The sequence below is a fragment of the Haplochromis burtoni genome, unplaced genomic scaffold, assembly GCF_018398535.1.
Source record: "Haplochromis burtoni strain Fernald_Lab_line unplaced genomic scaffold, NCSU_Asbu1 Contig_133, whole genome shotgun sequence".
Classification (NCBI taxonomy): domain Eukaryota; kingdom Metazoa; phylum Chordata; class Actinopteri; order Cichliformes; family Cichlidae; genus Haplochromis; species Haplochromis burtoni.
Genome location: NW_024582494.1, coordinates 877,856 through 904,307, shown reverse-complemented (window position 1 = coordinate 904,307; position 26,452 = coordinate 877,856). Strand labels below are relative to the sequence as shown.

Sequence of the window (26,452 nt, the reverse complement as noted above, 5' to 3'; positions counted from 1 at the left end):
AAAGCGGCGGCACACGTCTGACTCACAGTCGTGTCTTGTTTTGCTGGCGCTGCCGTGTTCACGCACAGTTTGACTCTACAAACAAATGTTGTAACTGTTACTGTGGACCTACAGAGCCGGCTGATCACTAGTTTAACTGCCAAAGGTTAAAACGTCAGCTGTAAAAATCAGATTGAGGTGTAGCTTTATCATTTCTAGTCATTAAATTGAAATTTTGGCTACAAAGTCTACTGCTAGAGTTGAGCGCGCCGTTTTAACACGATGAATTGTTTGCAGGTGCGTCTGCTCGGCGTGGTGTCCAAAGGTCAGCCCACCCTGGTAGTGATGGAGCTGATGACCCACGGGGACCTGAAAAGCTACCTGCGGAGTCTCAGGCCAGACTCTGAGGTATGTAGTCCTGATTAGTGTGCTCCCACCTATTTACACACTCTGGTATGTAAGCCCCGCCCCCAAACATCACTCATGTGGTTTAATACCTGTATTATTTACACATGGATGCACTCCCTGAAGCCTGTTTGCTGAAAATTAAGCAAAGTAGGGCTCTACTGCATTTCCCAGAGGAACCCACCCGAGGGATTAATAAAGTTTTATCTTATCTCTCTTACAAACTCTGGGTTTTTCCACCTGTGTGTAACGAGTCACTCAGACCGATGGGCCCATGCACCAGCAGTGTTTATGATTTGGGACGTGCAGTAAAGCCTACAGCCATTTGGTTCGCCTAATGGCTGTTCATAAAATTTCAGGTGAAAAGAAGTTGCACGTGTTATGATTTCAGCTAATATTGCTCTGCTAAGGCTCAGTAATGAAGATGGTGATCAGTAAACGATAGACTCACCTGCTCCTGCTGCAAGTAACCTGAACAGTACACGGACTGGTTCTTATGTAGTGCTTTTCTACTCTTTATACAACATGCCTCAGTCGCCCATTCATACAGGATCGTTTTTCTAAGCTAAAGTGTGTTCTAGCTAACATTCACACGCTGATGGATCGGAGAGTATCCCAGAGATATTGGGCATGCAGACTGGGAATCGAGCCACCAGCCTTCCAGTTGGCAGTAGGGATGGGTATGGTTTAGGCTACCTCCTGAGCTCCAGCCACCCCACCTTTGCACTCCACCAATCCTACGAACATCTTTGAGTTTAACTAAAATGCCAGACAGTAGCTGTGGTATTGGGGCAGAATATGGATCGCTGTCTTCATTTCCCCTCCACGGGTAGATGATCCAAGTAGTCATGCAGTAATATTTAGCTCGCCAGCGTAGCGAGTCGGTCACGTGACTGAAAACTACGCCTGAGTATTTCAGCAGATGGCCAGCACAGCGTTACCTGCGGGAAGCTGTGAGTGGGTCTAACCTGTTTGTGGTTTGTAGAACAACCCGTCTGGTTCCCCACCGCCGACTCTGAAAGACATGCTCCAGATGGCTGCAGAAATCGCCGACGGCATGGCCTACCTCAACGCTAAAAAGTTTGTCCACAGAGACCTCGCAGCCAGGAACTGCATGGTGGCGGAGGACTTCACCGTCAAGATCGGAGGTACCAGAACGTGTTTGGTGTTGTCGATACCGCCGCGTAGTTGGAGGTGTTGTCTTAACCTTTGTCTCCGTCGCTCTTCCTCTCAGACTTTGGTATGACACGAGACATCTATGAGACGGACTACTACCGTAAAGGAGGGAAGGGCCTGCTTCCTGTCCGGTGGATGGCACCCGAGTCCCTGAAGGACGGAGTCTTCACCGCCCACTCTGACTGCTGGTGAGTCACAGCTCACACAGTGGCCTACCGTACAGCCGCACGTCATTCGGCCTGATCTCGTTTGTTTGTGCGTTTGTACATCGGCAGGTCGTTCGGTGTTGTGCTGTGGGAGATCAGCACGCTGGCCGAGCAGCCTTACCAGGGTTTGTCCAACGAGCAGGTGCTGAAGTTCGTCATGGAAGGAGGATTCCTGGATCGACCGGAGAACTGCCCTGAGAGGATGTGAGTAGATGCGGAGCTGGGAAAACTGCCGTCCACGTTACACAAGACTAAATTGGCCTTTCTTCATCCCTCTTCCCAGGCACAGCCTCATGCAGATGTGCTGGCAGTACAATCCCAAGATGCGTCCGACGTTCCTCGAGATCATCGAGATGCTGCGGGACGACCTGGACCCGTCTTTCCAGGAGGTCTCCTTCTTCTACAGCGATGAAAACAAAGTCCCCGAGACGGAGGAGTTTGACCTAGACCTGGACAACATGGAAAGCATCCCCCTGGACCCTTCTTCTTACTCCCAGAGAGAGGAGAGCTTATCCAGGGACAGCGGGCCCTCGGTGGCCCTGAGGGGGAACTATGAGGAGCACGTCCCCTACACACACATGAACGGTGGCAAGAAAAATGGAAGAATTTTATCATTGCCCAGATCCAGCCCTTCCTAACACTTCCCGTTTCCTCAAAGAACTCTTTGAAGCTTTCCCTTTGTCCCTTTCCGATCTATTTTTCTGTCTCCTTCGTGTTCCTCTCATCATTTTGGATGATGGCGATTTTCTTATTCTTCAGAGAAGCCCTTCAAAAAACAAAAAAAGAGACACAAATCTCAGGACTTTTTATTTTCTTCCTCGTGGCTCCAGAACACAGGCAAGATGATGCAAACGTGGTGTAACACATCAGACCAGAAAACCATCGCTCGTCACTAACGCCGCGTTTCCACGACTCCTTGTGATGGAAACGGGGAAAAAACAGAAAACTGTGAACACAACAAACCTTAGACAACCAAGAAGGCTGCTCGTGCTCGACCTCCTCGAGACTCGCCCCTCCTCCTCTCCCACCGATCCGCATTTCCACGATTCTGTGCTTTTTTATTTTATTTCCCTCTTTTTACTCAGATAGTGGCCTTTGTGTACGTGGCCTGTAAACAAAGTGTCTGTCAGCTCACGCTACTTGTCCTTTTTGAACAATGACTTAATCAGTGGGATGACTTGCAAAGACTTGATGGTAGAACAAACATCTATTCCTAGAGGAATGTTTTTGTTGTTTGTTTGTTTGTTTCTGCAGAATTCCAAACGACAGATTCGTCGGGTGTTTGGTGACAACTTTTAATTTATTTGCTTCAAACGTTTCTTTTTGTGTCCTCAAGGCTGAAGGATATTTAAACAGTTAAGAATTGGACAAAAAGAGTCCCTCAGACTGACCAATAACTGCTGCTTTCATATATTTTAGTGGGTATAGAATTATATGAGTATATATAATACACATATATATGGAATATTGGTATTTCCCTACCAATATTTTATATATATATAAAATAGATGGCATTGTAAATAGTTTGTAATATTTTCCATCAGGAGCTTTGCTTCTTCTTTGTTTTGTCGGGTTTATTATTCACATTTTTTACTTCCTTATTTTTATCGCCCCAGAAATCGCTCCAACCTACCGGCAGTGCTCTCGGTGTCTTAGGCCTCCCGCCTCCCTCTTAGTCTTTGTCTGGATGGGAAACCTGGAAATGCTGTAAGCTGACTGCATTTCTTTCCTCTCAAAGTGCACAATAGTTCAAGACTTCACTACAGCTTTGAAAATAAACTAAAAACAAAACAACCAAAAAAAGAAAAAGAAGCTTTATGAGGCGTTTGTAGGTCGGCGTGCTCGGGTGCGCCGTCTCTCGCGTCTTCGGTGGCGTTGAGGCTCCCACGTGTTTGTTCCTGCGGTTTTCATTTTTTAATTTATTTTTGTGGTTTCTCCGGTTTGCCCGTCTGTGTCAGCTGCTGGCGAGGTTAGACGGCGCGGTGCTGCTCGGAGTAAAGGCGGAGCATGAACTGACAGCAGCGGTTGGGTGGGGGGGGGAGGCGTTCTGCGTTAGATGGAGGGGGTTATCAGAGTCACGCGTTGCCCCTCCACCCGTGCTTGGTCTCCCCGAGGCGTCCTGTTTGCTGCTGATGTTCAAGATTAGCCTGGTGGAAAATTCCAGGTTTTGTGGTCGAAGCCTGAAGGAGACATACGGACAGCTCCACCTGCAGATGGAGGGGGGGCAGTCTCCCTGTATTTTTGAGAGAGCACAGGGAGGGGGGGCTGCCAGTTGGTTGCTAATCCCATTATTCTCCCTGCTATCACTGCAGACTGTGTGCAGCAGCTGTTTCACTCAGGTCTGACATTCCAGTTGAGTTGGAGCTCCTCGTTCCCTCGAGCCTTTGCTGCCTGTTGGCAGAGCTCACACTATCACACAGACAGACGTTCGCTTTTTGATTTTCCTCCTTAATAGATGACTTCAACACACACGGTGGCAGACAGATTTTTCTGAACATTCACACAAGCAGAAACTTGTCAAATTGCTCCTGATGATGATTCAAAAACATTCCCGTCCACTGATCCAGAGTTCAAACAAGTCAAGTGTCCTTACGGCTGACCTTTCACTGACCCGCCTTCATTCAGAGCCCAAAGGTCACCGGTGTTTCGCAGCGGGCCAGCCCGCGGCCGCTCTTCTGTGGTCCTCAGGCATCAGCCGATAGTCAGCGGATCTTCTTCTCCCCCGAACACACAGAGCAGTGCGGGTGCCAAACTGAACAGACTCACAGCCAAAGCGTTGCTCTCTCACCAAGAACCCAGAGAGTCGAGTCAGAGACCGCCGGGAAGCTGCCTCCAGATATTTACCAGTGCCTTCTCAAACCCTGAGCCTCTTCAGGCTAAATCTATTGGCTGTAGTTCAACACACACACACAGACGACTCACTGCTTTCTCATATTTTTTGGAGGCGGTGTTTCTGCTGCAGACACCGTCGATCACACCGGGCGCGGATCGGCCCGAGTCTGCGCCGTGGCCACTAAAAGGGGGCCGGAAATGATGGAGCTGTTTTTAGCTCCTCGTACTGAGGAGTGAAAGCCGCGGGCCGGTGGTAGTTTGGAAAGATAAAAGCAGACTAACATCAGCTGCGTGTGTGTCGTGAAATATTCCAACTGCATCACGAAAAGCCGCTCGGAGTCGGCACGTCGCGTGTTCCGGCACGTCGCGTGTTCCTGCACGTCGCGTGTTCCTGCACGTCGCGTGTTCCTACACGTCGCGTGTTCCTGCACGTCTGCAGCTCTGAACATTTTCTTATGATCATCATCCTGTGAACAAGAACACCGTCAGCATGTTTAGGGCCGCTGAGGGTGGAGTAAGTGCTGCAGGCTGGTCAGCTGTAGAGATGAGTCGGCGGTGGTGAGCGGCAGGAGTGCTCGTTAGTTAATTAGTTAGTAATGATTGTCGTCTGTGTGTTTGGCCGGAGTCTACCTCAGTGCACACGGAGGAATCAGTCTGCGGAGCCTGAGTCATGGATGGCGCGGGAAAGCTGATCTTCCCAGGTTGCCGTCTTGCGTCCGTGGCGTGCTCTTATAGACTCTCACATCTTATGTTCAAGCCCGCGCGTCGCGTTTTTAAGAGCACTCATCGCCCCTCTCCTCTGCACGTTTCGTGAACATTTCTTCACACAAAGCTTCCCACGGTCACTGGAAGCAGCACCGTAGCTTTACTGGTCCCCTTCTCCGCGCTCACCGGGCCTCCGGGCTGCGCGCAAAGCGGCTCTGATATCAGAGAACGTGACACTGACAAGAAAAACCAATAATATCGTGACTCTGTTCATATCTGTGATTGCCTTCACGCAGCCAAGGCTGACCGAGCTCAGCCGTGGACCTCGCGCTGCTTTATCTTCTTCGGCGCGTCGAACTGTCTCCGTGCGGTCGAAGCAGTCGCTGTGTTCACATCTCGAGTCTCCTCCTGTTGTACTTTTGTTTCTCTGTTCTGATTTCATTCTGTACGTATGCTTTTGCTTTTTCTACTGTGAATGTCGAGTGATGACCTGCATTTCCTGTCAATGCCGTGGATTGGGTCTGTCGTGGCAGGACGCAGACGTCCGGGCTGCTTACAGGAGGACTTTAACCCCCACCCCCTCCTCCGCCTCTGAAAGGGACTCGGACCATCCTGTGTGCCATAACAACTATTAACTGAAATCTCGATTGTAACTTTTTCGTCTCAGGGAGGCGGCCCGATGCTTACGGTTGGAGAGTAAAGAGGAGGAGGAGGAGGAAGAGCTACCTACCTACCTTTCATCTGCTCTGACTGAAGCGCAAGTTCTCAGCATCCTTGCAAAAAGGCGACAGAAACCTAAACACTCTTCTCATAAATCAGTTTTTCCCAGCCTGTGAAATCAGTCAGGACCGCTCCACTCACACGTGATCTGGTGTGGACTACCCTCTAGTGGTCGGATGGGAGCGTTGCGCGTCAGGGGCTGCAAGGACAAACGGCTTCCCCGCTCCTGCGCCAACCCACAGTGCCTAAAGCTCCGTCTGACCCCCTCCTGAGCAGAACCGCCCCTGACAGTCCACCAATCACAAAAGAGGATTTTCCCGCCTCCGAACACAAAATGAAAATCACATAAATTTTGTTCTTGGCGAAACTATTCTGCTTTTTTTGTTGTTTTAGGAAATCATTGTTTTTCTTTTTAACCTTCCCTCCACGCGGAGAGAAAATAACAGCTGAACTTGTCTCTGCTCCGCTAAGCTCTGGCTTGCTTTGTGCATGAAGATGAAACATCTGTACCAGCAGATCGTTTGATGCTTACTCATTTTGTTTGTTTTATTTTGATTTTGACACCTCAAAGTCACGCAAACACCCGCAATTAGCGACAAGTGAGCGCACAAACATTGAAAAGTGCGTTCGTTTGCTGCACGATTTGTATGTTTGTCATTTTCGTTTTGAATGAACCCAATAATAAGCTCTTACGTGTAAATAGCAGCAGATCTTCTCGTCCCTGGAAACAAAACGAGAGCGCTTCACTTTTAGGGAAGTTTGGCTTTGTTTTGCTGAACTCTGGTTGGACAGAGCATGCTAGTAACGCAGCACAGGGTGAGAACAAAGCATTGTATGTATTATTGTTTTGTTTTAAAGAGAAAAGTATTACGTTTTAGAGATGTTGATATCTATTTTTTTTCTAGCCAAAGTAGGGAGGCCGAATACGACGACCTTTTCTGACTGTAAACTTTTACTACTCTTGTACATTTTGAATTTAACATTGTTATCAATGTGTATATAACTTTTTCTAAATTCTTTTTGTTTTTTCATGAAACAGCCCACTACAGAGAAGCGCGAGTCTGTTATTGCGCGGCTGCAGTCTCACAGCTTCACGAGTACGCGGCCTGAAATGTTTCGCACGCCGACCCCGCTCTTAGTCCGATGCATGTCCTGAATGTTGGCCCGAGAGGTCGTGCGATTTCGGCCCGCCCCCGCCTCCACCCGGCCCCGGCGGCATGCCACCCTGTCACCCGTAAAGCCTTTCTCACCTCACACACGCTTCACCTGTCGCAGGTGTTTTTGTGTGAAAATGTTTCCAAGTAACTTGTTTGTTGTTGTTGTTTCTTTGTGAGTGTGGACAAACTGGAAAAGACCACTGTGCGTTATTTTGAAGAAGAAAACAAAAAAACACAAGCGAGAAAATCCTGAATAAGCTAAAGAGAAAACGTGTTATTGGAGAGGCGTGTCCTCCGCCAGGCTCTCGGCTGCAGAGCTGGAAGGCTGTCACAGGAGTCGTGCATGCTTTGGTGAATTCCCTCACGGAGAGGTAAAGGGGAGCTATTAGTCACTTACTTTTATATGAGCTGTTACGGGGTGAGTTAAGCTAAAGTTTCCCAAAAAATGACTTCAGTGTGTGTGCATGCAATCCCTGTGACTTTTTTCTACTCTTGGCTCTTTGTGATGTCATAGAGAGGGGCTAGTGTTGTTTCAGGCAGTGGATAAAGTAACTGGTTGGACCAACCCTGAGATTTGGATAAACAAAGGACTCATTCAAAGCGACTGTAGCGTAGCGGGTCCTCTCTAAACGCTCACATAAAGATTAGAAAGAGCGAGCGTGACTCTGATTAACCAATGAACACATCACCTGGATGGTTTAGTCCACAGAAGACCAGCGACAACAGTTTCTCACATTTACTGGTTATTTGCTGAACCATGTCCGACTGCACTAAATTCAGAGTTTCTCACGGTGTGTGTGTGTGTGTGTGTGGACTAAACAGATTAGTTATAATGTGTCTAATATTGAACTGTAGGATTTTAAGGTGTTTTATCCTGTATGGAAGCTTGTTTCTGCCACTGGAGCAAAAACAAATTGAGTATCTCGGAATTTCAGCTCGACAGTTTAGGTTAGTTTAGGTTAGTTTAGGTTTATCAGTTTACTTCTGCATAAGTCTAAAAATGTGACTTATGCAGAAGTAAATTGAAATGCTGAGATATTAAGTGCAAGATTAAACGTAGGTGTCTGATGGGCTTTATTCGTCTTCGATTGGTGGAAACGAGCTTGGTAGTTTCGCTCAGAGCCACACTCGCCGTGTTCTCCAGTGTCGGACTTTGTGCTAAGCTAGCTGCCTCTGTGCTACAGCTTGGTGTTCCCCCATAACATGAACAAGCTTTATACGAGCGTAAAGGCTGAACCTCTCCTATGAATGATTCCAGTCCTGTGTGTCGCAGCTCTTTGTCAGGTGACAGACATGAGGACGAGCTTGTGAGAGTCACCCGCCGGTCCAGTGGTCTGCTCCAGTTTACACACCAGTGTGCGATGCTCGGTCCGAGTGTGTCGTCGTCCTCGGTTGAGATCTTCACGAGCGCTCTCTTCGTCCTCCTGTTACTTCACGTTTCCTCTCTCCTCGTGCACATAGGTGGTCCCCAGAATGCTCTGTGTTGTCTTGCAGGATACCTCTTTGTTAATGTCATTTTATTGGCGATGAATATGCTGATGTATTCTTTTTGGGATATGTTGTGTATACGTTATGTTGAAATGTCGGCGTGTACGCATACAGCAGGTGTATATGTGTGTATGTGCAGTGCAAAAACACAAAAACGACAAAAAAAGGACACCTCGCCCCAAAACCCGCAAGAGATCGCTTCATCCCTGACACTGGATCCAGATGTGCCATTATCTTTATGTACCACAAAATATCGACTACACAGTCTCACACACACACACACATGCATATTGTACAGGATCAAAAATGTGCCATGACGAAATGAACGCTTGACAATTTATTTTTTCTATGTTTTCAAAGGAGAGCCAAGTAGTGACGTGTACAGAAAGTGTTGCAATGATATGAAAATAAAAATCTTGCTGTGTGTAAATTATTCAACAATTAACTGTTTATATTAAAATTATGAATAAAATTATTGGAGAATATGCGTCTTTGTGCACTTTGTCAGCTTGGGGAGTTAAACTGATCGCACACTTTGTGTTTTCAGTCACGTTATCGAGGTTTGGATTCATCCTGTTTCCTGCTGTTAACACTTGAACCCTGCTGATGCATTTCAGGGGAAATATTTTCTGTTCCATTAAAATGATGAACATTATCTGCAGGTTGATTCAATTCCAACATTTAAAGCTGGGCAAGGCAACAAATCCGTAAAAGAGCTCAATCGTTTTTCATTATTCGTAACTCGGAGGTCTGATCCAGAGCTAGACTCTCGTCTCAGCTCCCAGCCTGGAAAGAGCTTTAAACCGGGACGTGAGCGTCTGACTGATTACTGCGAAGGTCTCAAAATAAAGTTTTGTTGGATAATGTCACCATGCCTTCATCCAACTCATCTCACATGAGCACTCCTTTGTCACTGGCATATAAAAAGCAGCACAGGGTTAGAACAGAAGGATCTGCCGTTGGGATTGTAGCACTGGGATGAGTGACGATTAAACCCTGTGGAGCGCAACAGCATCAGACGCTCCGCTTTGTTGGTTTTGTCACTGATTAAATCAGGATATTCATTAAATGTAACGAGTGAGAGGAACTTCAAGTACAACACAAACGACACCAGTGACTTTATAAATAAATGTAGAGCTGCATTAATGAATCTTTGTGTATTTTGTGTCTAAGGATGTCTGAGCAGCTACACTTGACGCAGTAACACGGCTGTTACTTTGTTGCCACCTGTTCTAAAAACTACTTATGCGAGTGAATCGAGTGCCAAAGATAAGTGACGGCCGCCAGGCTTTGTGGTCTCAGTGGTCGGGTCTGCTTTTTGCTTCCTCCTTTTCAGGTCCTAATGATTTGCTTCTGTCATCTATTACAGGAAGTGACATCACCTGGTTGCTATTCTCCATATAAGATGGTTTCCAACTTGGCTTTTATTTGCTTTGGTTTCACTGCGCGCTGGTCACTGGTTTGAATGCCTTGATGCTGTTGTTCATTAGTTTAGCTCTTGTTTTGCTTTTCTTCACCTTTACATGTGGACCTCATTTCTTTGTTATGCAAATGAACAAGTTGATTGGTTAAGCTAATTGGTTTTTTGAGTGAGATGTTTTGGGCTGTTGGTTCTTAAGAAATAAAAACAAATGTAGTTTTTGGTTTCTTGTATGGTTGATTGTGTTAGTTTCCCTTTTTGTCCGGGCTGTCCTAGTTTTGTCTCTGTGCCGTGTCCTCTGTCTCCTGTGGAAATGAGTCTAGTCTCCATCTTTGTGTCCCCGTGTGTGTTTCTGTGCCGGTCTCTGTAGTCGCTCGTTTTCCCTTTTGTTCTGTCAAGTTAGCCTGTCTAAGCTCTGGCCCTTGTGTTAGCTACTTCCTGTTTTATTTTGTTAGGTCCTTGTCCCATGTATGTCATGTTCAGTTGGACTTCCTCTGTCTCCTCAGTTAGATTCTGCTCAGCTGTGTTCCTCACCTGTTCCCTTGTCGTCTCTGCTGTGTCTTCATAGTGTCCTGTAGTAAGTTCCAAGTTCCTCGTATTCCTGGTATATTTGGCGTACTTGCGTTCCAACAGTTACCTTGTTTCAGCAGTGAAGCTGTATTTCCGAGCGCTTCCCTACGTTTGGCTCCAAACCTGCCAGTCGCGCAGTAGGAGTTACGACAATTTCACACAGGAAAACTGCTGATCGTGTTTTCCTTTCGGGACCGTTTGTTATCTTGGTGTGTTGTCCATGTGGTTGAAGTGTTGGGAGCACTGGGAGTACTGGCTGGGACTTCTGTGTTTCCCAGATCCAGAGATACTGGTAGTATTTTCACATGATGGGAGGAAGCTGCGTGACTACAGTCGCCCTGTGGTTGTTTTCGTCTGGATTTGTCTTCAGCACTTCCTCCTTGTTTAGTTTAAGTTATCTGATAAATATAAAACATGAGTTTATGGACTAGCTGGCAGTGCAGGCTCAGGTGACACCAGGTGGATGTCCTGTGGCAGCATGTAAAAATGAGCTGATGGAGTTTCTTGGGTTAGCAGGACATCACCACAGATTTGTAGTCCTTTCTCTGAGGAGGCTCCTTTCACCATCCTGTTACAAAAAAGCACTCCCAGCTGTCATGTTGCTTTAACATTTCTTCTGCTTCTGATCCTGGAGCTCAAATTTGTAGAAATCCTTTAAGATGCTGGTTGGATGCATTTGTGGGCGCTCCTGGAGGCCGGGGGGGGGGCAGAGCTGAGCATCCTCGTCGGCTTCTTTTCATGGAAAGTTGGTCATCAGCTGAATTACTCTGAGCGAAAAGAACAACCTGATGCTCATTTGGGCCCTCGGGGTTTTTTAGGGTCCACTGGACCATCACTACCAGTAATGTTGCATACAGATCATAATCTGCTGACTACTACTTTTTTTTAATGCGGTGTGCAGAACGGTTACTAGAGACTGCTTTGGCTGCTTTTGTATCATATTAAAGGTTAAGAAAATTGTGCATTTTCTCAAACACTGATGCCTCAAATGACCCCAACAAGACTATTTGCAAAGAAACCTGGCTTATCTTGGTGTGATGTGCAGTATATTCTTAAAAAAATGAGTAAACAGGACAAGTGGAAGACAAGCCGAAAAAACCAAATGCACAGCAGATAGCATCCATGATAGTCTGAAGGTCATGCCCTTGAAGTCCTGCAAGGATGACACAGGACCTGAGAGATGGATCTGACCCTTCAGTCGACCCATCTACTGCTCACTGAAGTCTCGTCAGAAATGGTCTCGGTGTTAGCGTGGCTGTCAGGAAGCCATTCTTAAAGACGGGAAATGGTCTGAGAGACACCAAAGGGACAAATCCAAATGTAAATTTCTGCATCAGATCTTCATCAGTCAGGTCAGGAGAGAGGCACTCTACTGTCCCTCATTTTTAAAATGTATTTTTCTCAGAAAATGGAAAGTAGATGCAACGATTGAATGACAGGAGTAAATAAAAATGGAAAAACATTTAAGTTGTACATTTGGACTCAACATTACTGAAGCATTCTCACACTTCAGCATCCTAGTTCAGACGCAGAGCCGTGGCTGGCAGCTGATAAAAATCGTCATGTACCTAAACAGCTCTGCAAAGTGGTATCTTGATGGTGGTTGAGGAGGAGCTAAGTCTTACCTATTAGCTCTCGTCGTCGTGTTTTTCAGCCTGAGACCTGTTGTGGTGAAGCCATGCACTGCAAAGGAAAGCAGAAGAGTAACTGATGCACCCCCATCTGGCCAATTTAAGCTTAATGAAAAAAATAACTACAATAGGTTTGTGTGTTTTTCTGAAGCACAGAGACATCTTAAAGCTGCACATTGCAAATACTTTTCTTTCCATTCTCTGCATGTAGGTTGGATTTCAGGGGAAAAACAGAAAGACTGCACGGCCGGTTTGCACAAGCCTTAGTTTTGATTCAGAAAAAGATCTGAAAGTAAAAGAGCAGCAGTGCAGCGTTCGTCGTTATGCACTGAGGGAAACCACTATAAGCACATCTAGTTCCTCCCCAACTTGTTTTATGTAAATGCTTTGCATGGAAGCACAAAGCTGCACAATGAGAAGATGTAGTAGCAGAAAAACGCACCAGAGACGTCAAACTACATCTCAGCGTATATGTGTGTGCTGATGGTCAGTGACGAAACTATTGCTCTTCGATGGAGTGAGACGTTGTTTTTGTGAGTAACAAAGGTTTACTGCCAACAGGTCACTCGTTCTGGTTACGCTTCCACACTGCTGCGCTATCACGCTGCTGCAGTGATGTGTCAAACTGTACGTGTGGGCCATTCAGAGTGCGGTTCTCCTCAGCTGAGCAGAATGACACACAGAAAAAAGGGGAAAGAAAAGAAAGAGGAAGCGGGTTGAGAGACGGCAACTGTTTTGGCTGTATGCGCTCAGTTTGAGTCCGACGTTCCTGCAGAACAGTCCCATCTGAAGGATTTAAAACATCTGTTTTTATGGGGTTTTCTGCCTTTAATTCACTCTTTTGGCCAACAGGAGGAATTTACACGCTGCCACTTGTGACCTTCCATCCAGCGTAAGTGCACTTTGTGTGTTTTTAGTTTTTTTTTATAAACTTTGACAGGTTGTGACTGGAGGTGGATCAAATGTGAGATGATGTGCAGCACATTTCGGTTGTAATACGCTTCAAGCCGTGTCATCTGTGGGAAAGTAGGGAGAGTCTTCCACATGATGTGCACTGACAGTCGTCCGCAGCGACGCTGGTGCAAAGGAAATAGTTGCAAGAAATGCCAAGCCCCATGTCTAGCAGCTGCAGCAGACAGCGGTTGGTACAGTACCTCCTGTTTTTAGCTCAAACTTACTGCTTTAGTTGTTAGACTTGGTCTTTTCTGTAATGTGCAGTTTCCCTGTGAATCTGAATCTAAGAAAAACCCAGCATGGATCATTACCCTGTACTTTCATTGCGTATGCTTCCTTCTCCTTTTCTGTTTTGTTTCTCTAAAACAGCTGCGTCTGCTAACTGGTCTGAAGCAAGAGGTTTGTACAAATGAACAAGCCTGAAAGTCAGTATTTGGCATGACCGGACCTTTATTCTCCGTCACATCCTGTGTCGGGTCTTTGCTGGATTTCTCCTCCCAAGGCCCGAAAGTGCAAAGTGCTTAAATTGGTTCTTGGCTAGCTTTCCTGTTAGGGGCTCATCCTTTGAGTTGGGCATCTTCTGCATGCTCGAATGATTCACAGGTCAGTGTTAAGTGGACCAAGAAAAACAGCAAATGCTACGATGACTGGACTGAAAATGAGGGAAAAAGCATCCACACAACAAAAAGAAAAAGCTTTGAAAGAGTGTTTCTCGAGATGACTTGAAAAACAAACTCCTGCACGCGTTGGAATCCAAGTGCAAAGAAATAAGAGGTGACTGGAGACGTTTGCACAGTGCTATGGATCCATTTCATGAGTGCATATTGAAATAACACTGCAACTCTCTCCTCCTCCTTACTTTGCCATTCAATCAGCTTAGAATGAATCTAAAAACAAGAGCTCTACCCCCCCGGGAAGTCTGAGAGCCCACTCCCTCACCCCTTTTAAAGACACCACACTGATATGCTTCTTGATGCCGCTCGCCCTCTCTCTCTCGCTCGTTTCTTCGCTCCCTCCCTCTCTCACCTCCCTCTTCCTCTTGCTGGGTGCCAGAGCTCGAGTGCGAGCGAGCTCCAGTTCCTGCTGGCCTACCCACTGTGCTGCTCCTATGGCGGACTCTCCTCTTAACAACTCCTGGCCATCCTTCTCCAGACTCTGGATGAAGAGATGGTCCTTCAAGAGAGGTAACCTGGTTTTACACTGACTTCATGTTTCAGCCATCGTGGGTATGTTGGGTGGATGGGGGGAGGTGACCCAGCATGGGCTGCAGACTGGATGTGACCCAGAGATGTGCGTTATACCTGCTGGCTACTGCTGCTGCTATTTTAATGTTCTCCTGGCTTCCTTTGGCCATTTTCACACCGTTGTTGTTTACCAGTTTGACCTGGTTGGGGTTTGTGGTCGGTGACAGTTAGTGCAGCAGATGAGACGTTGGTGCAAAGTTCAGTGAGTCATTTCTCACTCTGTGCAGTGTCACCATGCACCTTTCAAATTTGAGCATAAATCTATTACTGAATTTGTGTGTCCACCGGTGGAGCTGCACCGTGCGTGGACAGTTCAGGCTGTGAAGCTTTGCGTGGGACTTGGTGTGGCACTGGTCTTGTTGCCTTCTATCCTTTTAGAGAAAGCATGACTAACAGGTGGAGCTTCGTCGGCAGCTAGTTTCCTGCTTTCTGCGCTTTCGTGGTTTAATGTAATGCTTAGCACACACGAGCAGCGTGGAACGTTTCCACTTTGCTTTCGTCCAAAGTACCCGGGACGCTCAGCTCTGTGAAAACAGCCGTCGGGCGCATTTGTGATCAAAGAGGCTCTGCAGCCTGACGGTTGTTTTTTGATGTTTGCTTCAACCTCAGATCTCACAGCTTCTGCCTTCACCTCCAGCCCGTCACGCAAACACAGAGACACACAAGCCCACACTTTGTGTGATTCAAGCACCGGTGACAGATACTAAATGGTCACCACAACCTTAATGTGAGCTCTGTGTCTCAGACAGACAGGAGCTGTAAGTTTTATTAAATGAGTTGTAGTTTTATTTCCTGTGGTTTGTGTCACTGGGTGATGATGTATCGCCACACTGTGTAAGAAAGCATCAAGATCACAAAATCAACTGACATAATCACATGAGTTCCTCTTGTGATTAGCTTTGCAGACAAACGAACGGCAGACTTTGTGGCAAACACGTGCGATCGTTTCCTCCTCGTCACACCGGCTGCAGCGCTGATGCACAGCTTCTGGTTTCTTTTTCCTTTTAATTAGCGGTTGCAATCATTCAGCAGCTCAGCGCAGTTCATGTGACTTAACTCACCATTACAGCAGCTGAATAATAAACACCTCTTTAGAGATGTTTAGAAAGTAAAGCGAGGCTCGATGCTGAGTAAATCACAGATGTAAAGCCGTTCATGTTGTCGGTGTTGTTCATTACAGCCACTAGTTTTAGTACGTGGAGCCGGACTGCGAAGAAAACGGCTGACAGTGACAAACGCGCTCACCTGAGGACGCACACGGGCGTTTCGTCTCTGTGTCACGTCGGGGGCGATATGAGAGGCCGACCATAAAAGGCCACAGTGGCGCTGCAAGGCAGCATTAAGCAACCGCAGCAGCGCCTGTACTGGCTGTCTTAAGTTTACTCAACACGAGCAGGATCGGGACGCAAACAAATTCTCCTTCCAGTGAGGACACTGCCACCGCTGCAGCCTCGGCCTGTGATTTAGTAATATAGAAAACTGGATCTACAGCGCGTCTGTCTGTGTGTTTATATGACAGCATCCCTGGCTGCGCCGCTGAAGCCGGGAGTGGATGCTGCTGGTTTACAGCAGGACACGATGTCTGCGTTTCATCATAGCGTTCAGCCACTGCCGAGGTCTCAAAAGTGATTCTGAGAGAGGGAAAAACACACATCAAGTTAGAGTGTGAGTGTGTGTGTGTGATGTGTGTGTGTGTGTGTGTGTGTGTTGTGTGTGTGTGTGTGTGTGGTGTGTGTGTGTGTGTGTGGTGTCTGTGTGCTCTGATGGTTAATGGTGATTTAGAAGGTTCGTTTTTTTTCTGAGTCTAACTGAGCTCAAGATGTCTTTTGGAAGACGCATCAAATCAACACAACACTAAAGAGGAGACACGTATGATGATAAATAGAAATGAATAAAACTTTTCATTGCAAACAACCCTTCACCAGCGCACAGTAACCAGGATATAACTCAAGTAGGAATAGAAAAAATAAAATAATAATTTTATTTATAGGCACCGTTCTTATAAGCAATCAAAGACCAAAATCACGCATGCAGTTAGAGTCATGCGTAAAATAATAGTTGGTAAACGTAATAAAAAGTCAACAATAACAAAATAGGCAAGCTTTGTGTCTTATATCTATATATGTATTTATACACTCACTCACACACACACACACACACACACACACACACACACACACACACACACACCCCCCAGGTGTCATGGTAACTGGTAAATGGACTGGTTCCGCACTAACAGGCCTCATTCATCCATTCACACCCATTCATTCATACAGGCACAGTTTTCTATGCTTTAGTGTTTTTATCTAACAGTCACACAACCAATGGATCCGTTTGGGGCTAGTATCCTGGATATGTGGCGTGCAGACTGGAGCAGCAGGGATCAAACTACCAACCTTTAGCCGATTATTTGATGACCGTCTGCGTGATCGAGTTATGTAATGTTTGTCTTTCAGGTTTTAAGCTTCCGTCATTTAAGTTGATCTTTTTTTTAAATATTAATATTTGTGTTAAGAGACTCGCTGGTGCAATCAGCAGCTAAAAAGCCGGACATCTTCTACAGGATCTGGCAAGTATTCAAGAAATGTATCTCTTAGACCGAAAAGCAACAACTGCTGTTCATGATGGTTTTCTGCTCTTGCATATATGATGTTGGGGTGTTTTATTTCTACACCAGAAGTGACTGGACTTGTACGACCATCTGAACGAAGTACAAACAGACACATCAGCTGCATCTCAGCCTGTATTAGCACTGAAAAACATACTGATTGGCTCTGATGTGCCCGTTTTGTGATAAGAGAGGCCCACCGAGAGTGGGCTGAGCAGCAAAACAGCAGGAGTTACTCCCACACTGAGCTGAAATCAAACATAAAAAACATGTCAATAAAATCTGTCTTAACTTTTTTGGTTTTAGAGGCTCTGGTAAAATCCTCCGGAGCGCTCTCTGCTCAACTCGAGCTCAAACTCTGGAGGCTACATGCAGTAATACTCCTCATGGCTGGACGGGCTGCCGAAGCACAGCTGTAGCACCGAGCTGTTTGTTGCCATGTCTTTGAAATATTTACTTATCGCTGCATTATTGAGGGGAAATTCCAGTGTTTATATCTGCACCTTCTTTTTAACTACATGCATCATATCCTCTTTTTCCCCTCCTGAGTTTACACACATATTACACATATATCATTGGGAAAAGCCCATTTTTACATTGAATGAGGAAAACAGAATAAACGGTGTGGCTGGAGCCCCACCAGTGGACGTGACGCCGTGAAACTCTGACCTGTTTGCTCTTATCGTGTCTCAGTAATAAAATGACACTTTTAGCTCCAGAATAAGATCCAGAAATTCCACGTTTGCGTCTTCTGTGTCTGTTCCCCTCACGTCACATGAGCGCACTGGTATATTATATGATTTATTGCAGGCAAGCTGCTTCTGGGGCTGCTGAAAGCTCAGCAAGGGAATAATCGCCAGCCTCCCAGAAATGACATGGAGACTAATGTTGGCTCGCTGAGCAGTTGCCAGTGGTGACGGCGGTTTGTGGCATCATGTGAATCGAGGAATCTGTTTATGCAATGGAAATGCAAAGGAGCTTTCAGCGAGGGGCTGGAGCAGGGCTGCCGGCGGGCCTTCTTCCATTATTCACTGCAACTGTTCAAATGCATTCCACAGGTGTTAGACAGCTGATGACGTCTGCCTCTTCTCCTCGTGTCGGTTGTATATTTGTGTTTATCGAGACTAATAAATGCCAAATGATTTCTTTTTAGCATCAGAGAGCAAGCCCTGCAGTCAGCCCTGTGAGCCTCCCAGTGCTCCTCTCAGTGTCCAGCCTACCAGTGCAAAAGGATCTTCCTCCTCATTATCTCCTGCTTCTGTCACTGAGGACGTCTCCTTTGGGTGGACCACTGATGACCAGGTGAAGCTGAACACTGAGCGTTACTATTATTTTAGGTTCTCAACAAATGCAATGAAATTTACCAAAATAATAGTGATCCGAGGTCCGTTATGGACAAATGAATTCTTCCCTTTTGTCTGACTTGACCTTTAGCAGCAGGTGCCGGTCAGCTTCAGCTTGAACTCGTTCAAAGAATATCTGAACGCTAACATTTTACACACCAGGCTCCCAAAGTGTGTCAGGACTTCTATTCACGTCTGCTGTGTTTGTCTTGTCTTCGGGTGCCTTTGCGCTCTGTCCAGGATGCGTGTTCGGTGGTGAGCGACTATGACTGCCCCTGCATCGAGGAGAGCAGCAGTGTGGAGGACTTGCAGAGCATCAGCCCCTCTCTCAGGGACTCTGAGTACTTAAAAGATCTGCGGGGAGGTACGCCGACCTCGCAGACAACTGCATCCACAGTGACCGCAGCCGCGGAGAGCGTCGACCTCCAGGAGCCTCTAAACACAAACAGTCCAGCCCTAAACCGACCTGCACGCTCTTTTCTGAACACGCACTCCCCACACTTAAATGCACCGTTCCCGTCCTGCGAACAGCCTCCAGAGGAACTTCCTCACAACCTTGTGGTCACTCAGCTCAGTCCTAAGTTGTTACCAGGTGGGTTCACTGATTGCGAGGACTCTCTCTGTGGAGGCTCTGCAGTAGGGCGGAGCTCGCCAAGTAATTTGATCGGATTGTCAGGATCAATGGAAACGGCATCGACAGCGGCGATGGAGGGAGCAAAGGACCAGTGCTCAATAGATTTTGATGGAGAGCCAGACCTGGACAGCTTTCCTATTCTAATCAGATCCATGTCTACATCTCGGAGGCACAGCTGGGGTGTCCCTCTGTCCCCCATCAACCTGGGGAGGAGGTAAGACGCAGAGCCGGACACGCAGAAACATTTCAGAGGAAGCGTCTCCTGTTACAGTCCAAATCTACTTGACTCATAAGTCATATAATAAAGTTTCTACATAGAGAAACATCTTGCTTCAGTATTACTCAGCACAGTTGTCACGCTCAAAAGCAAAAACACTTTTCTGCCTGTGTTATTTAAGTGAGCTGAACGTTTCCTGTGGTTGGTCTTTCACAGCTTTTTAAATAATGACGGTGAAGCTTCTTTGAGCTGTGAAAATGAAACGTGCACAAAAATACTGACAAAACAGAAAATACACACAAGTCATAGACTCCCTCTGTCTCCCACGTGTGTGTGTGTGTGTATATGCACATGCTTGTATATGTAAATCTATTTGCTTTGTGTTTGCTTGCCGTGCTGCCAGACTCAGTCTCGACACCAAGGCCATAGACAGTGACGGAGAGAGAGATGATGATGATGATGACGAGGAGCGACAGAATAGTCTTTTCCAGTCCACCTACAGCTGCTCGCCGTGTCCTGAGGAGGACTCCGGCAGTCCTGATGGCTTCAGCCTGAGGGTAAGCTGCCCAAAAATCAGGGTCACTGTGGTGGTAATAACTCAAAAGTGGCATCGAGGAACTAAACTTCTTTGTTAAAGTTATCTCACAACAAACCAAAAGCAACAATGTCATTTAGTTCCCTCTGAAGACGTCACAGACGTGCAGCTCTGCGCTGAACTCGAGCTCAGTGATTTCCTCAAACTGCAGGATGCTGTTCATCTTTCAGAACAAGCAGGTGCATTTCTGTGACACTGCAATGAATGAACACATCAACCAGTGAGCTTCTAATAGTTTTTGGAAAAGACTGGAAGTCCCAGAGGACTTTTGGTCTGGGACATATGGACGATAGGAAAGCTGTAGGTGACCACAGCTTGGATATTTGATACTAAACAACAAATTAACTGAACCACAAAGAACTTTCTGACCACATTGACCAAAATAACTGAATGTAAATTGCCGTCTGCATAAGAAATCTATCGTATACAGTAAGTGTGTGTGTGCGCTGCTTGCTGAGGAGTGGATACACGTGCGTTTATTCTTCTTCTGTCAGGACCACGGCGAGCCCGGCAGGCAGCTATACTCCCGCTCAGAGATCCTTGCTACAGACGATTGCTCCCGTGCTGCACACATTTCTCGTGTTGTACAGACGTCCAAACGGGCTGCCAGGGCAGCAGGAGGTGGGCCGGCGGCTTTAACGCCTGTAGAACAAATCTAAGTTCAGGTTTTATCACCTGAAGGCATCTTTCCTCATAACTGACCAGTTTATCTTTTTCACCTGTAGCTGAGGAATTTGACCCGGAAGAAAACCTGCATTCTACTGAAGGACAGACGCATATGTGAGTACACGTCATTTACATCAACATAGCTGCTCGTTCTCACCGTGTTCGAGAAGCCGTTTCTGTCGAGTGCAAGTTTAAAGATGTTTGAAAGAAGGAAGTAGTTTGATTACATTAGGAAACACGTCTTCTAAACTATGTTGGATTGTATTATTGCAGTTTTTGACTCCTTTAGTGCAGCAGTGCAAATCCTGCTCTGTAGCTTTAAATGGTGAGCTGCAGCTCTCTCACTCCCACATAGCAGAGGGGCTTTCCCCACTCTCTGCTGACATTTCTGCTCCATGTCATATGTCAGCAACCTTCTCCTCCCACAGTTCCCTCTCCCAGCTCCTTAGATGGCCCCTTTGTGTCTGTGTGTGTGAGGGGGAGGGTTATTTTATATGTACCCGGGCGGTGTGCGGACACAGCACACGGGGGAGGATTCTTCTCAAAATCAGCACCCAGCTCCTAGAATTGTTCTCCTCCACTTAGTCTCAGTGTCTTGTTTGTCTCAGGGTGATGGTACAGAAAGTTCTGCAGGAGCTAAAGAAGTACCACGGGTAAGTAAACAGGAGAGGGAGGTCTGCGTGCTTTCACTGCTGTAGCGGCGTCCCAGTCTATAAAGCACCAGCAGAGCCAGACTGTAGAGCGTGCGTGTGCACACACTGCACTGTAAGTGCAAGCATGTTGTTGCCATGTTTTGCATGTTGACATTGTGCAGTGACACTGCTGTTATCACTGGGAAAACACTCACCGAGTCTAAACCACACTCTTTGTTTTTGTACAGTTTAAAGACTCGAGCCATGACAAACACGTTTCTCACATTTGGAGATTTTTGAATCCAGTCTTTCATTGTCATTGTTGTCATTGACAGAGAGAAGCAGAGAAGCAGCAGATCAGACGCCAAAGATTCAGGAAGTGTCACTTGGTACGAGTTCCTCTCTAACGAGTAAGTACGGCCCTCACCGTTGTTCCCCTGTGACTGAAGCTGATCGTCTCACATTTGGGATGTTTGTGATCTCAGCGAGTCCTGAGAGGAGTTTTATTAGCCGTCGGTGACGGGATACAAAACTGAAAGCAGTGAAAGACAAAGTGCTGATACAGTGCAGGCTGCTCTTGGTTCTGCAATAATGTGGTTTGTTTTTATAGAAACCATCAGAAAACTGTTACTAATCAACAATGTCCCCTGTTTGCCAGGATGAATTTCTGATGTGTGCTTCAGGGGAAGTTTTATGGGTTTTTATTCCCTTACTATGTAAAGCTCCCTGAGATGACCTGATGCTGCACAAAAAAGTCAATTGAAACTCAACAAAGAGCATAATGCTTTTAAAGCCAGGGATAGCAGTGGATCATCTGCTTCCATCTCACCCTTTAAAGGCTGAAAGCAGAAGAAAAAGACGCCACAGAGATGCTGTGGTGTCTTTACACTAGCCTGTAGTTTATACTTTACTCTCTTGCTCATCTACCAGGAATGAAGAAGAGGAGGATCGTATAGAGAAGGTGGAAAGAGGCACAAAAGTAAAAAGGACTCTGAGCTCTCTCAGGAACAGGATGACCGGCTCCTTCAATAAAGACAAGGTAATCCTGTGAAGCCCCTACGACTTCATGGCGAAATATAAATGTACCTTTTGCACTGAAGTGCGTGGCACGTTTGGCCTAATGATTGCATTTTAAAGCAGACTGCAATCTCTATCCGAATTGTATGTCCTGCCTCAGCCATGAGATATCATGTTTATTATGTCTGAAGAACACAACATGTGCATGAAAAAACCAATCTGCCTCTTTCCTTGTTCCTCTGCAGGGTAAGAACCGCGAAAAAGAGCCTCAGAAAGACAAGGTGAAGGACAAGGACAGGGAGCCCAAAGAGAAAATGTGTGGCATTCACAGCAATGGGCATCATTTGGTGCCAGGTTCCTTCTCCAGTTGTGCCACGTGCTCGTTGTGCAGCAAGGCGCTGCAGAAAAAGCATGGCCTGCAGTGCACGAGTGAGTAACACCACAGCCACAGGTGTACACGCACCCACGCTTCTTCTCAGTCGGACACATATGTGCACAGGTGCCGCGCTCATGCACAAGCTCGCATCTATTTATACTGCATGCACACTCACTCGCCCACTTAGTGGCACACTCATGCACACAGGTAAACAAACCACACACACATGCACATACAACACGAAGAGCTTGTGCTCACTAAACACCCGTTCAGCCTCCTTACACTGACGTCAAAGCACATACATGTGAATCAGACAGCAGCTTTCACCACCCGTCACAGGGACTGCGGCTCCTCTTTGGGGCTGTTGAAGACATTTTGCTGAAAATAAGGCGTTCCCTTCCCTTGTTAGATGTTAAGATGACACAGCCTGCCCCTTTCCCGCCTCATCATTACTTTACCTCATCAGGTCACACACCTCAGTGAACTTGTTTGGACAAATTCTTGCAGATGTTTCGGTGAAGCTGCAGCTCGCCTTAAATTTGTTTTTCTAGTTTGCAACATATTTCAGATTTCTGCTGTCTTGTACGTGTTGAATGAGCTCGAAGTGAAAAAGCTGAGCCTCGCTTTGTCTCAAGGTAACCAAAGCTTCATGAATCCATTGGTCTGTTACTCTTAAGCCAATCAAGGGCAGCGTACAGGCTATAGTCAGAATAATGTTATCGAATGTGTCTTTGCACATTTGGAAGATTATAAATAACTGCAACAGCTTCTGATGAACTACTTGTACCGTGCATGGAAGAAGTTTCCCAGTGAAACTCTTTAATAATGGCAGTCGTGTTAGTGGACGTAGACGAGAGTTAAGAACCTTTAGTCTGTATTATTCACATCTGACCATAACGTGTCTGACAACTTTACTCAAGTAAAACTAGTTTGCGTGTCAAATGTTTGGCTTCATGTCAGTAAAATGATAAAAAGTCTCTTCTCTTGATAAAGACGATGGCAGCACAGGTTTCAAAACTGCATCTGACCAAACCACAGCGCCACGTTTGGAGAAAATCAAACGCAGCATACCAGCACAACAACCTCACATCAACTGTTGGGCACAGTGGTGGGCGGGGCAATGCTTTCAGCTTGTTTTGCAGCCCCGGGACTGGACACCTTGCACTCACTGAGTCCACTGTGCACTTCTTAGTATACAAAAGTATTCTAGAGGCAAATGTGAGATTGTCTGTCTGACCAAACCTGGGTCACACAATAGGACAATGATCCCAAGCACAGCAGCAAATGTTACAGCAGAATGACTGAAAAAGAAAAGAATCGACGTGTTTCGATGGCACCTTCAAGTCAGGTCACTTACATTTAATTAGTTTAACTTATACAGCACCAAATCACAACAACAGCCGCAGGGCTCTTTATACTGGAAGGCGAAGACCCTACAATAATACAGATGACCTCTTTGAGCAAGCACTTGGCAACAGTGGGAAGGAAGAACTCCATTTAAACAGGAAGAAATCTCGTTCAGGACTCTAGGAGGGGCAGTGACAGGAATGCTGTGGGCGGACCTTAAGAGCATAAAGAAATGTCCACAAACCTAAAGCGATGCAGTTAAAATGGATGGTTCTAGACACACTCTCAGTATTGATGTTACATCTATGTTTATACAGGTTTGTTAAAGTGACAGTTTTAAACTCCTACTGGGTATTTCCTTTCCATCACCGTGACTGATGCTGGCAGTGTGGACTTTTGTCACATGTGCTGACATTATTGTAAACCAGAGGCCGTCTTCTCATAAGCCATGTGGTCTGGCTGTTGAGAATTTCACATCAACAAATAAAGTTTCCAGTAACAAGGAAACAGAAGTGTTCTCAATGTCATCACCATTTCTCTTTGCTTTCACTGGCACATGTGGATGGCAGCACTGGGGGCATTTAGTCATTCTGTGCTATTGCTTCATTATTTCATGACTATAACCCAATATTTCCTTTCTCCCTCTATTCTGTGGCAGACAAAGGCCATAATACATCCAGGATATTTATACACCGTGCGGTCTGGCGGTCAGGATGTAATATATGGTTGTTTCTTATGTTTGCTTATTAAACAGAGCTGCTCTGGTATCCTTCAGCGAGGCTCGGCGTGCCACACATTCAGTGTCTTCCTCTTTGGACTGCCTCTTTTTTGACATCTTCGTCTTTCAGCTGCTCCCCTTAAGGGTGGATCATCTGCCTCCATCTCACCCTGTCCCTAGCATCATCACAACGACCCTCTACATACCACTACATCCACGAATCCCCTCTTTTGTCCTCCTTCCTTTTCTTCCTCCCTTCAACATCCTTTGCCCAGCATATCCACATCTAACCTTGTACATCCTGGTCACTCCCAGTGAAAGTCTGAGCATCTTCAACCATACACTGTCATCTTGTAAACCTTCTCTTTCATTTTGCTGCTATCCTTCTGCTGCAAATCATCCCTAATACTCGCGGATGAAGCAGGCTCTCATCCACCTGCTCCCCGGTCTCACTACAGATCACATTGTTGCCTGTAAATATCATAGTCCACAGAGCCTCCATCACTGTGTCAAAGAAGAAGGAAGGGTCTTAGCAGATTGCTGGTGTAATCCTATCCTCACCTTGAACCTGCCCTTAAACCTGCTGTACACCCTGCACCGCCCTCACATCCTTCTTCACGCAGTACCACAGTTCCTCTCTTGCTTTCATAGATCCACAGAAACCACAGTGCAGTTCTTTTTGACTTTCTCTACACTTCTCCATCAGCACTCTCAAAGCAAACATGTCTGTAGTGCCCTTTCTCGGCATGAGGACACTGCTGTTCACTTATCGTCACCTCTCAACAACTCTTTCCCATATCTTCACGGTATGACTCATCAGCTGTATCCCTCTATAGCTGCCTCAGCTCTGTACATCACCCTTGTTCCTGAAAATCAGTACCAGTACACTTTTCCTCCGATGCTGAGGCTCTTTCACTCTCCGAGATTGTGTTAAACAATCTGGATAAAACAATAATAATAATTATAATAATGCATCTGTTACATTTCTCCATCCATCAATCATCATCGCTGCTGCTGCTGCTGAATGAAGTCACAAACCCTAGATGCTCATGTGTTGTTGTTCCGCGGACACAGGCGTGAGAAAACAAGTGAGTGTCCCTTTAATTTGAACTCAGCCCTGTGGGGATTCAGCCTGTGGAATGCGTCGTTTGTATGCCAGAGATTGTTCCCAGTGGAGACACAAACTGGACAAAACCGAGTATGTGGGATACTTGTTGCTGATCTCACTGGCCGGTGTGTTTTATTTAACTCACGGACAGACTACATTTCCCTCCGGATGCAGCTGATTCAGGCAAATCCGAGTCTTCTTGGGCGGTAAGAAGCGGCTACTGTAGCGATGGTCTCAAGCGGGATCAGGTGGATAACTCCCGTTGTTTCCCTCTGTGGACTTTTCAGTCATCCCTGTCGTTAGCTAAGCCAGCTAAGAGCTAATCAAAGCCAACTAGGAGCTTTTTTCTTTTCCCTCCAGTGTTGACTCGGTGTGATAATAAGGGCAAGACACATTTACTTCCCCGAGAGTTTAATTTATACTTAGCTGGCCCAAATTAGCTCCCAGCTATTCTCAGCGTAGTGCTGGCTACTTATTAGCCTCGCAGCGCTTAGCGTGCTAGCTCGCGAACAACCTCTCCTTCTCGAAACACAAGGTTAGCTGAAAGCTTGTGTCTTTGTGGCGTAAACAAACCCACAACGCCACGAAACTCGTCTGTTTGTTGAACTTTACGTGGGTTTTTCGGTGACTTTGCTCTGCTGCCGGTTGTAGACTTTGCACGAAGCTCAACAGGTGATTGCTAGCGTTAGCTTCCAAGAAAACTT

General features: G+C 46.3%; 2 protein-coding genes across 6 annotated transcripts in view; both read left to right on the top strand.

The window, feature by feature from the left end:
• The window catches only part of insrb (insulin receptor b), a 70,343-nt gene extending 61,190 nt beyond the window's left edge, over positions 1-9,153 (top strand). For all 4 annotated transcript variants that reach the window (XM_042224272.1, XM_014336389.2, XM_014336394.2 and 1 more), the window contains 5 exons: positions 277-387; positions 1,370-1,532; positions 1,619-1,748; positions 1,836-1,970; positions 2,050-9,153. In XM_042224272.1, coding sequence (XP_042080206.1) covers positions 277-387; positions 1,370-1,532; positions 1,619-1,748; positions 1,836-1,970; positions 2,050-2,404 — 894 coding nt within the window. In that variant the 3' untranslated portion in view covers positions 2,405-9,153. The remainder of the gene's footprint in view (positions 1-276; positions 388-1,369; positions 1,533-1,618; positions 1,749-1,835; positions 1,971-2,049) is intronic.
• A 4,034-nt stretch (positions 9,154-13,187) lies between these two features.
• arhgef18b (rho/rac guanine nucleotide exchange factor (GEF) 18b) overlaps positions 13,188-26,452 on the top strand; it is a 38,652-nt gene continuing 25,387 nt past the window's right edge. The window contains exons 1-10 of one of the 2 annotated variants that reach the window (XM_042224270.1): positions 13,188-14,427; positions 18,249-18,397; positions 18,679-19,286; positions 19,693-19,846; positions 20,379-20,505; positions 20,610-20,664; positions 21,159-21,203; positions 21,518-21,592; positions 22,113-22,221; positions 22,445-22,628. In XM_042224270.1, the coding sequence (XP_042080204.1) occupies positions 14,217-14,427; positions 18,249-18,397; positions 18,679-19,286; positions 19,693-19,846; positions 20,379-20,505; positions 20,610-20,664; positions 21,159-21,203; positions 21,518-21,592; positions 22,113-22,221; positions 22,445-22,628 (1,717 nt within the window). In that variant the 5' untranslated portion in view covers positions 13,188-14,216. The remainder of the gene's footprint in view (positions 14,428-18,248; positions 18,398-18,678; positions 19,287-19,692; positions 19,847-20,378; positions 20,506-20,609; positions 20,665-21,158; positions 21,204-21,517; positions 21,593-22,112; positions 22,222-22,444; positions 22,629-26,452) is intronic. The other variant, XM_042224271.1, reaches the window with a different exon arrangement.